We start from the raw sequence: 11,246 nt of genomic DNA on the forward strand, positions 1-11,246 counted from the left end.
AGCAAGCAACAATTACAGGATGGGGAGGAGCTCATGGTGTCTGGCCCAAGGCTCTTTCCTAAGAATAAGAGGGGGCAAAGGAGAAAGTCCCAGAAAAATTCTGGAGACTTCCAGAGCCACAGGTTGCCTTAGTACCTAAGTCGATGAGCCATCCCAAGCACTTCTTGGACAGGAAAGAGCTTGTTCTGAGGAAACAATCTTAGCACCTGAGCTTAACACAGAAGCAGAGGGAAGAGAGCAGGGGCTATGCAGTCCGCAGCTGGATTTGCTCCTGTCATTGCCGCTGCGCTGCATCTGGCCCAGCATGTTACCTGGTGTGGACTGTCTGCAGCTGGCTGGGGCAGAAGAAGCAAGCCCAGGTGGATTGCAGGACAGGCAGTCTCTTTGGTCAATTTCTTTCCCACGCTCTTTTATGCCCCCTCATTCCCTGCCTCATCTCCCCCATCCCACCAGAGGCGCCCCCTGGCCCTTCTGGGCAGCAGTAGACATTCACATCTTGCAAGGGGACCCACACTGGCAGTCTCCTGCGCTGGGAACCTTAAGATAATTGGAGGAGAAACGAAGGAATGAAGGCCCAACCCAACACTTGGCCCTTAATAATCCGGTGACCCCGATTGCATGGGGAACTGTGAGGGCCTGTAGAGTCACCCCATATCCCCAGTGGGGCAGGGGAGATGCAGAAACAAGTAACATTCATGGAACAGCAGTGCTAGAGCTGAGCCCAGGTCTCCTGGGTGTCAGGCCAGGGCTCCTGCGTAGCTCTGGGTGTCAGGAGCCAGCCTTCTTCCTAAGTTGCCCCTGCAGCCTGGGGCCCTGGGGCGCTGATGCCCTTGCAGGCTCCTGCTCCCTGCTGAGGCTCCCGCAGTACCTCTCTCAAGCCCACTCTTGTTCCTTGGGGGAGAGAACACGTTTAATTCTCACAATCTGGCTAAATTGAAGCCTCAGGGGGAAGGGTTTTGTTGTTTATCTGCCTCTGTCAGCTAAGGTGGGGCTGGCTCTCAGAATCCAGGCAAGTGTCTGGTGAGTTAGACCCAGAAAGTACTTCTCTTGGCACTGGAGGGAAGCGCTGGATGGAAAGCCTAGATCCCCGGGGAGAAGTCCTGGACCTCCTACACAGACACAGGGATGGGATGCGCGCACCCCACTCTGCGCAAGGAGAGCAGCTGAGCTCCGGAGACTGGCAGGCTGCTCCAGTCCTGTGGCAAAGAGGAGCCTCCCTTTCTCGCCCCCTCCCACCCCCCCCCCCGCCACACACACACACACACACACACACCACACACACCCCACCCCCTTACTGGGAAGATCTGGATCCCAGTTTGAGATTATGGAATGCGACCCCCGCCCCAGGAAGAGCTAGGAGGGAGGGGCCAGAGAAGTCCCGGCCTCTCCAGCCGGGTGCCGGGGCCTCTTGGAGAACCCCTCTCCCCGAAATTCGCCAGCAGCGCGCCGCCCGCGGGGTTAGAGGGGGAGCAGTGGAGCATCCACTGCCGCAGCCGGGATCTGAGCTTTGCAAAGCCACTCGCGGGGCGGGCGGCATCTGCCCCTCCCTCCTCCACCCCCGCCCCCCGCGCGCCCTCCAGCCCCGGCCTGCCCCCTCCCCCGTGACGTCACCCCAGCCCCGTCCCGGGGAGCCTGCGAAGCCTCTCAAATTCAAACTGCTGGGCGCACTGCTGCCGCTGCCACCCGATTGGAAGCGCGCGCCCGGGCTCAGCCGGCGGGCTCCCCGGCTCCCCGGCTCCCCGGCCTCCCTGCGCCATCGCGCCCCCGGGTCCCGGTGGGCTCGGCCGCCCGCCGCCGACACCCTCCTCCGCCTCTCCTGCCGCCCGCCCGAGTTCTCCTTTTTGCGCACCCCCTCCCACCCCCAATTCATCCACCGACAGAAAGCGGGGCACCCCCACCCCCACCGCGGGCGGCACCTCCTTTTACCTCGCTCTCCCTCTCTTCCCGAAGATGCCCAAGTGCCGGCGGAGCGCCGCGGAGAGGGGGCCCGTCTCCTCCTGACGCGTGAGTAACCCCCGCCCGCGCGGCCCCCGCTCTTCCGCCCTCCCCCCGCCCCCACCGCGCGGCCCCTGATTTTCCCACCCCCTCTTTGCGCAGTTAAAAAAAAAAGTAAAGCAATTTCTGCTTCGAGCCCCAGACGGGCGAGCCGCCCGCGAGCTCTGCGAGCTGCCCCAGGGGAGGAGGACCCGGGCTGGATTTAGTAGGACAACTCGCTTGCTAATGACTCCGCGGCTGGCGGCGACCCGCCGGGAAATCAGGTGCCGGCTTGTGCGTGCGGGGACGCGGGGGTGGGTGGGCGCGGGGGGCGGGGGGAAGGGAGGGGAGAAGAAACCGTTTCTCCAGACGCAGTGCTTTCATTCCGCCGGGGGGCCTGCTCCCCCGGCCGCCCCCCGGCCGGGCCATTTTAATCGGCCTTCCTTGTTTCTTCCTCCCCTGCGCCCTGCTCCGTCCCACCGCCTCCCCCAGGTTTGCCTGCAGGTACCTGAGCTGACACCGACGGTGCCTAAAGATGCTGAGCAGCGTTTGGCTCCTCAGTGTGTTAACCGTGGCCGGGATCCTACAGACCGAGACTCGCAAAACTGCCAAAGACATTTGCAAGCTCCGCTGCCTGTGCGAAGAGAAGGAGAACGTACTGAACATCAACTGCGAAAACAAAGGATTTACAACTGTCAGCCTGCTCCAGCCCCCCCAGTACCGAATCTATCAGCTCTTCCTCAATGGCAACCTCCTGAGCAGACTGTACCCCAACGAGTTTGTCAATTACTCCAACGCGGTGACTCTCCACCTCGGCAACAACGGGCTGCAGGAGATCCGGCCCGGGGCCTTCAGCGGCCTGAAAACCCTCAAGAGGCTGCACCTCAACAACAACAAGCTCGAGGTGCTGCGGGAGGACACGTTCCTGGGCCTGGAGAGCCTGGAGTACCTCCAGGCTGACTACAACTACATCAGTGCCATCGAGGCAGGGGCCTTCAGCAAACTCAACAAGCTCAAAGTGCTCATCCTCAATGACAACCTCCTGCTGTCGCTGCCCAGCAATGTGTTCCGCTTCGTCCTGCTGACCCACTTAGACCTGCGGGGGAACCGGCTCAAAGTCATGCCTTTCGCGGGTGTCCTGGAGCACATCGGGGGGATCATGGAGATTCAGCTGGAGGAAAACCCCTGGAACTGCACTTGCGACCTGCTTCCTCTCAAGGCCTGGCTGGACACCATCACGGTGTTCGTGGGCGAGATCGTCTGCGAGACGCCCTTCCGCCTGCACGGGAAAGACGTGACCCAGCTCACCAGGCAGGACCTCTGTCCCAGGAAAACGGCCGGCGACTCCAGTCAGAGGGGCGGTCACGCAGACACACACGTCCAAAGGCTGTCACCCACCGTGAACCCTGCCCTCAACCCCACCAGGGCACCCAAAGCCAGCCGGCCCCCCAAAATGAGAAACCGCCCCACGCCCCGGGTCACCGTGTCGAAGGACAGGCAGAGCTTCGGCCCGATCATGGTGTACCAGACCAAGTCCCCGGTGCCCCTCACCTGCCCCAGCAGCTGCGTCTGCACCTCTCAGAGCTCTGACAACGGCCTCAACGTCAACTGCCAGGAGAGGAAGTTCACGAATATCTCCGACCTGCAGCCCAGACCCACGAGTCCAAAGAAACTCTACCTGACAGGGAACTATCTCCAAACTGTCTATAAGAACGACCTCTTAGAATACAGTTCTTTGGATCTGTTGCATTTAGGAAATAACAGGATCGCCGTCATCCAGGAAGGTGCCTTCACAAACCTGACCAGTTTACGCAGACTTTACCTGAATGGCAACTACCTTGAAGTGCTGTACCCTTCTATGTTCGAGGGGCTGCAGAGCCTGCAGTATCTCTACTTAGAGTATAATGTCATTAAGGAAATTAAGCCGCTGACCTTTGATGCTTTGATTAACCTGCAGCTACTGTTTCTGAATAACAACCTGCTTCGCTCCCTACCTGATAACATCTTTGGGGGCACGGCCCTCACCAGGCTGAACCTGAGAAACAACCACTTTTCTCACCTGCCCGTGAAAGGGGTTCTGGATCAGCTGCCGGCTTTTATCCAGATCGACCTGCAGGAGAACCCTTGGGACTGCACCTGTGACATCATGGGGCTCAAGGACTGGACAGAGCATGCCAATTCCCCCGTCATCATCAACGAGGTGACCTGTGAGTCTCCAGCGAAGCACGCAGGGGAGATCCTGAAGTTTCTGGGGAGGGAGGCTATCTGTCCAGACAGCCCAAACCTGTCAGACGGAACCCTTTTGTCCGTGAATCACAACACTGACACCCCAGGGGCGCTGAGCGTGTCCCCCAGTTCCTACCCCGAACTACACACGGAAGTTCCCCTTTCTGTCTTAATCTTAGGATTGCTTGTGGTCTTTATCTTATCAGTCTGTTTTGGGGCTGGTTTGTTTGTCTTCGTCCTGAAACGCCGAAAGGGGGTGCCGAGCGTTCCCCGGAGTGCCACCAACTTAGACGTCAGCTCCTTCCAGTTACAGTATGGGTCTTACAACACGGACGCTCAGGACAAAACGGACGGTCACGTCTATAACTATATCCCGCCTCCCGTGGGCCAGATGTGCCAGAACCCCATCTACATGCAGAAGGAAGGAGACCCAGTAGCCTATTACCGGAACCTGCCAGAATTCAGCTACGGCAACCTGGAGGAGAAAAAGGAAGAGCCGGCCCCCCTGGCTTACACCATCAGTGCCACCGAGCTGCTAGAAAAGCAGGCCACACCCCGAGAGCCCGAGCTGCTGTACCAGAATATTGCCGAGCGCGTCAAGGAGCTGCCCAGTGCGGGACTGGTCCACTACAACTTTTGTACCTTACCCAAAAGGCAGTTTGCCCCTTCTTATGAATCTCGACGCCAAAACCAAGACAGAATCAATAAAACCGTTTTATATGGAACTCCCAGGAAATGCTTTGTGGGGCAGTCCAAGCCCGACCACCCTTTACTGCAAGCTAAGCCGCAATCAGAACCAGACTACCTCGAAGTTCTGGAAAAACAAACTGCAATCAGTCAGCTGTGAAGGGAAATCGCTCGCAACCCCCTGGCATCCAAGGATGCTGCTCCTGGCTCCGAACTGTTGGAAGCACTGGTTTGCCTTTGGTTTGATTTGCCTTCTTCCTTTCCCAGTGTCGGGTGGGGGCGACTTTGACGAGGTTTGGGGGACGGGGTGAAGCAATGATACTGCTTTCTCGAGTTGCCCTTTAAATTATTTCTCTCTTGCCCTCCCCTCTCCCACCCCACCTCTCGTTCCTTCTCTTCTTAGGAGTCATCCTGGAACGTGAATGTTTCTACAATGCTTTTTTGTTTTCATATATTGTTTTTGTTCATGGTTTTGTTTCTCTCTCTTCTTTTATTTTTCCAGTGTGGGAATGGAAAGAGGAGATTATAGTGAATGAAGAAAGAGTAAGCAAACTTTTCGAGTGAAAATGGCTAATGAGTGTATTTTGTAGAAGATCTCCAAAGATCTTTTGAGACTATAAATTCTTTTGTAAATAATGATATATGGTATTTCCGTCTTCAGTTTCCAAGTATAGCCACTAGGCATCACTTCTTTGTGTTAAAGTGCCTTTGCACTTGAAGTACATTACTTAAATGTTGCTTTTAGCTTTGATAAATTGAACATATTTTAATGTGTTGTATTTTTGAAATTAAAAACACTGTAAAATAGATTGAAATGTCAGCTATATAAAGTCAACGTACAGTTTGCTTGAGTTATACAAACCAGCCTGTCATCAAATGATTCTAGTTCTAGGACTTTATAGATTTAACTGTAAAATATTTCCTCTGGGTTTGTTCTAAGTGATTTTATTTAAGTCAACTAAGGGGACTTAACAGTGGACTAGAGGTAATAAACCACCTCAGTTGGGATTAGTAATTCATTAATAAAATATATTTAACCCAATACCAGAGTGAATTGAACAATTAATGCCCTCCCGTAAATCATTATTTTACACTAACATGGTCAGTGTTTTAGATTATTTTCCTAATTAAGAGTACATTACACAACTTGTAATATATTTTTTCTGCATTAAATTAGATATTTTTATATATTTAAATGAAAGAGTCTGTATTTCTAACTTTTTAATTGAAATTAATATTTTTTCTGCCTATTGAAACATTTTCTACAAACACACGCCAGTAGAGGCCGCCACACACCTCATTTAATAAAGACATATGAGCCATTCAGTACCTTGGAGGAAGACTTCGGACGTGAGCTTACAAAACTTCCCAAGTAAATTCTCTGCAGATTCAAGGCAGTGGAGCCAAATGTATACATTACCATTTCTTTTAGGATTAAGGAGTAGACTTCAAATTCTTGTCAGTTTTCACATTTTCAGAGGAAGTAGTGTTTTCCTCTTGTTTTTCTTGAAGTGTTAACAACGGGGTGCTATCAAACACGTCCCATTTGCATGTCTAGATCGATAAATCAGTACCAAGACCACAAAACTAAGCATCTTTTTTTTTTTTTCTTCTGCCTCCTTCAGGCATCTGGGACTTGAAATTTCCTTGTCAGCCTGAGCAAACCTTTGGTTTGGGTCTCAGCATTAACATGATTTTTAAAATAACCAAGTCTATATAAAATTTATAAAGCCTTATTAGCTTGTAAATCATTTTTAGATGCAAACATTATTGTGTGATTTAAACAGACAGCCCTTCTTTACAACAAAAAATAGTTTTGTTTTGTCTATTGTAAATCCTTATGCAACTGGGATGGTGATCTGCATATAAAGTAGTCCAGCTTTTCAATTCCTTATTAAAGCAATTGATGGCGTCTGAAAGAAACACACTGTTTCCTTTTCATAAATAGGTTACTGCACATAATAATCCTTTCTTATCATGCGGAGATTGAAGTGGATCCTGATAACTTACGATTAAAGCTTTAAATGACTAATAGTATATTGTCCGTCAATCTAAACAATCCTGCGATGGGCTTTCAATTAGAAATTACTTAAATCCAAATTATTTGGATTAATAATGACTGGTGCAAAATCGTTTATTTTCAAAACCATAGAAGGTAATGGTGTATATATAAATTTAAAGGGCATTCAGGGGGAAAAAAATGCCTTTAGCCACCTAAAATCTCTGAACAGCTATAGTGACAAGCTAACGTGTTCATTCTTTGATTAGATCATAATGGCTATTGAAATCCATCAGATCAAACTTGAAAATGGTGGGCTCAAATGATCTACAACAGTTAATATGCAGAGAATTTACATTTCAGAGAAGAGGAGCTTAAATCCAGAGTGTTTTGGTCGTTGCATTTGAAGACAGCTCCTGGAATCCAGCTCCTCTTTGAGTGAAGTATACATATACAAGAGTTTCAAAAATCCTCTTGCGGCTGTTCTCATTTGGTGCAAGGATAAATACAGAAGACAGAGGTAGGTATTTTGGGAAGTATTATCAAGGCAAAGCAGTATACATATCCTAGTAAGATAGTTTGTAGGTTTAAATGATATGACTAGACCTACTGATGTGATTCTGCTTCAGTGTTTGTTCAGATTATCCTGAAAGTAGTCATTTCCGTAAAATGTCATCGTCCGTAAAAAACTCACCCATTCATCTCAGATAGAGATGGCTTACTGTTCATTTAGTTACATGCTTTTAAGAGGCCTCCTGGAAGAATCAGATTCATAAACACTCTGGTTTAACATTATGGTTTCATTCTAGAGTCTCATGCTTCTTAGATTTGTGTTTTATTTGCATTGGATTTCTCATTAGATTGTGGTTCAGACTTTTAAATTTCATTTAAAAGCACTATGCACCATATACTTGGAAGCTTTATTTTCTAATGCAATCACAAACGCTTTAAGTTCTATTAATGTATTAGCATCCCCACTGTCTGTATTGTTTGGTTTTATCCACTCAAGGGATTTCAAACATTTTATTTTAGGATTTTTATTTTTATCTCCTACAGCTGGCTTTTGCTATTTCACGTTTATTTCACATGCAGCTTGTAATGGGTCTGAGTTTCGGCACAGAGAAATGGTTCCAGCTAACAGAACACACACTTCCCTGACCGGCAAATGGTCATGCCTTTGGACTTTAGCTCTTAAATAGTAGCTTTACTGTTGCCAAATGTAACAGTCATTCGCTCCATGTTGAAATGTTCTAAGCTAGCACTTCTTAGTCTGGACACAATTGCCAAGAGTTTACTTTGGTTCTGGACTTTGGTGAACCTGTGTGCCTTGTCACTTCCCTCGAGCAGTTTGTGAGTAAGGAAATGACCCGTCAGTTTCCCCTACTTTGTCCTCTGATCTGTCAGTCGATTTAATTTTTTGAAGTATTTCCATGTCATCAAGGGCTCAACATTCTTAAAGATTTTATCAGGAAGTGTAAAAGGAATGAGAGAGGTTCTGTGATTTCTCAGACTCTAGAAATTCATTTCAATTGTACGTATTCCAGAAACATACTGGATTGGATATTAAGAAAGCCTTCCAGACAAGTCTCCCTATCTAATCATTTCTCCATCCATCCATCCATTCATTCATTCAATAAATATTTCCTGAGTGCTTGCTTCCTAGGTGCCAGGCTCTATGCTGAGGGACTCAGCGATACAGTGGACAGGATCTCTGTCCCACTCCTTCGCCCCCACCCATGGCAGGGAGTTTAGTGCTAATATAGGAGTACCTTACCTGAACGAGTCATCAAGTCAGTCGTGGAGACAGTAATCCAACACGGGAGTTGAGTGTTACAGGTGATTCTGTACAATGAATTCCACGGATCATTGATAGACTAGCTACAGCATAGCCATCATTAACCTCTCTTTAGAATTACACAGCTAAAATGGAAAAAATCCTATAAAAATAAAATGAATTTCTACAGAATGGGATAGGGCCCACTATTCCGGCCGGAAGTGACTTCTACATAGTAAAGCTGAGTCCCCAGACTGTAAATAGAAAATCACAGATGTAATTGTGTTACATGTTTTGGAGACAATATTTACTTTCTATTTCTGTGACTTAAAAGAAAACACTTCGGCTACAGTGTCTTTTACCAACACAATCAGGCACCTAGATCCTGAGAGAGAAAAGTAAGAACTGTACATAGGTGTGCTTCGCTTCTCACCGTGATTGTGCACAAAGTCACGTGTCAATTGAAATTTTGTAAATCAAATGGTATTTCAAATGCATTAGGGGAGCTGCCATTTAGAGGGAACTTGTGAATCCTTTTATAAAACAGAAAACCATTTTATAAAACCAATAATCACTCTAATTTATCTGTTTTGTATGTCTGGGTTTTCAATATCGACTTTGCTTAAAACAGAGCGTACCTGTATAGTGAGTGTGCTCTGCCAGTGCTGCTTGTGCCACCAGTTTCTTGGTTGCTAAGGGCTCATACTTGAAAATTTCTGCTGTAGTTTTGTGTGAACTGAGCTATCAGCGATTCAAAGATGGCGCAGGAGCATTCCTGAGCGGTCCAAGTGGCCCACGCATTTCAACCCAGTTGGACACTGGACCTCTTCTGCTCAGCAGCGGCTCCTCTCCGATGTGGCCACGTTTCATTAGAGGGTGGAGTGACTCCTGTTTTCACATCCTCTAAAGTGCTTAGAGTCCCAAGTTTTATAATACATATATGTTATTATGTAAACATATCGAATTGCATGTGTGTTGGAATTTTTTAGCAGAATTTTAGCTTGAAAGTACTTGTACAAACACTGTTAGATTTAGTTGCAAATAATTGTTCTCAAGTTATTGGAATAAATGGCAAATGAAACAAGCTCTGGTGTAAATAGAGTTCTGTGCCAAATAGTGACATTGTTTCAAAAAAGAAATGTCATATATTGGGCTGTTAATAGGCAAAATGAAATACTAGAAATGTGAACAAATGATACTGTGTTTCCTTGGATAAACTGTTTACTGATTTCATGCTGTAGTTAGCTTTCAGTTAATAAATAAAATTCACTACAAATGAGTATTTGAATTAGTTAGAAAAATTCTTTAGAACTATGAGAGGAATTAATGACAAAGTGTTAGTGGGACCATCTTCTTTTCCCTGATTTATTCTGCTTCAGTGTTTGCAAATTACTCTTCTAGTCTCTATATGACTATAATTTACATTAAAAAGGGTAAAATGAGCTTTCTAAAGACATACTGACAATTTTCCATGAATGTCCATCAGTATCAGACTTAAAACATTAAAAGTAGGGCCTCCCCGGTGGCGCAGCGGTTGAGCGCTGGGTTGCAAGGCTGCCCGCAGCCTCTGCGGCGCCGGTTCGATCCCCGGCTGCTCCCCGGCCACCAGAGGAGGGTCCCACATGGCGCGCAGACCTCTCCTGCCGCCCGCTGCTCCCCTCAGCAGTGTCCTTCGGTCCTTCTGCCTGCTCTGCTCCCCGCTCTGGCTCTGGTGAATTCTCTCACCCTCCCGCGCTTCTGACTGTACCCAGTGCTTGTATAAATAAATAAATAAATAAATCTTAAAAAAAATTAAAAGTAAAATGAACAAAAAAAAAGCAATTCAGAGATGTCTCTGGATTCGGCTCCCCCCCCCACCCCAGCACACACACCAACCCACACCAGATCCAACCAAATTTCATTGCAAAATTCTACCACCCTACATGACTTGATAAATTTTTATAAGCGGCAGATCACTATGCAAATTCAAGGACTAGAATTTATTAATTCATTAATGGAGATGTTAACACTATAATCCCAATGTCTAGAGTTAAAACTATTAGTAAGAGAGAGCTGCATCGCTGTAATTATGGCGGTAGCTTAGCAAAGCAACTTTTTTGGCTCTGTGCATTTGGTTAAAGATGAGAATATATTTACTAGGTATCCTCTCCCACATGTATAAACAATAAAGGACTTGAGATTCCTGGGGTGGACATGAGGGCTTGAAACAAATTATCCTCTCTTGAGATTATTAATTTCCTCTATGCACGATAGTTTATCAGGTAGTGTTCACTGGGTACAGATGAAAGAACTGGAATCAACCCATATTTTAAAGTGCTTTGTTAGAGAATGAGGTGGTGCTTAGTACACCGCATTATCTGGTCCTTTAAAAAGATTAGTTGGAATGCAATGGGAATGAAGGTGATGTCCAGCTCTCTATCCTGAGCACGTGCAATAGAAAACGTCAACAAGTCACATGTCTGTTGATACTGGACAAAGGCCATCAGCATATATGTCATTCCAGAATAGAGACTGGAAATGAACCTGATCCATGTTTCACTGAGTAACTATTTATTTTTACTAATTTGATTTTCAAATACTATTTTA

At 47.3% G+C, this 11,246-nt stretch overlaps 1 protein-coding gene across 1 annotated transcript; it reads left to right on the forward strand.

Annotated features, from left to right (window-relative positions):
* Window positions 1-2,509: 2,509 nt before the first annotated feature.
* Window positions 2,510-5,047, forward strand: SLITRK2 (SLIT and NTRK like family member 2; the record flags this gene model as incomplete). Its single annotated transcript, XM_084258602.1, has 1 exon — window positions 2,510-5,047. The coding sequence occupies one exon, from the start codon at window positions 2,510-2,512 to the stop codon at window positions 5,045-5,047; it is 2,538 nt and encodes an 845-aa protein (XP_084114728.1).
* Window positions 5,048-11,246: the final 6,199 nt, after the last annotated feature.

The sequence above is a fragment of the Talpa europaea genome, assembly GCF_964194135.1.
Source record: "Talpa europaea genome assembly, chromosome: X".
Taxonomy (NCBI): domain Eukaryota; kingdom Metazoa; phylum Chordata; class Mammalia; order Eulipotyphla; family Talpidae; genus Talpa; species Talpa europaea.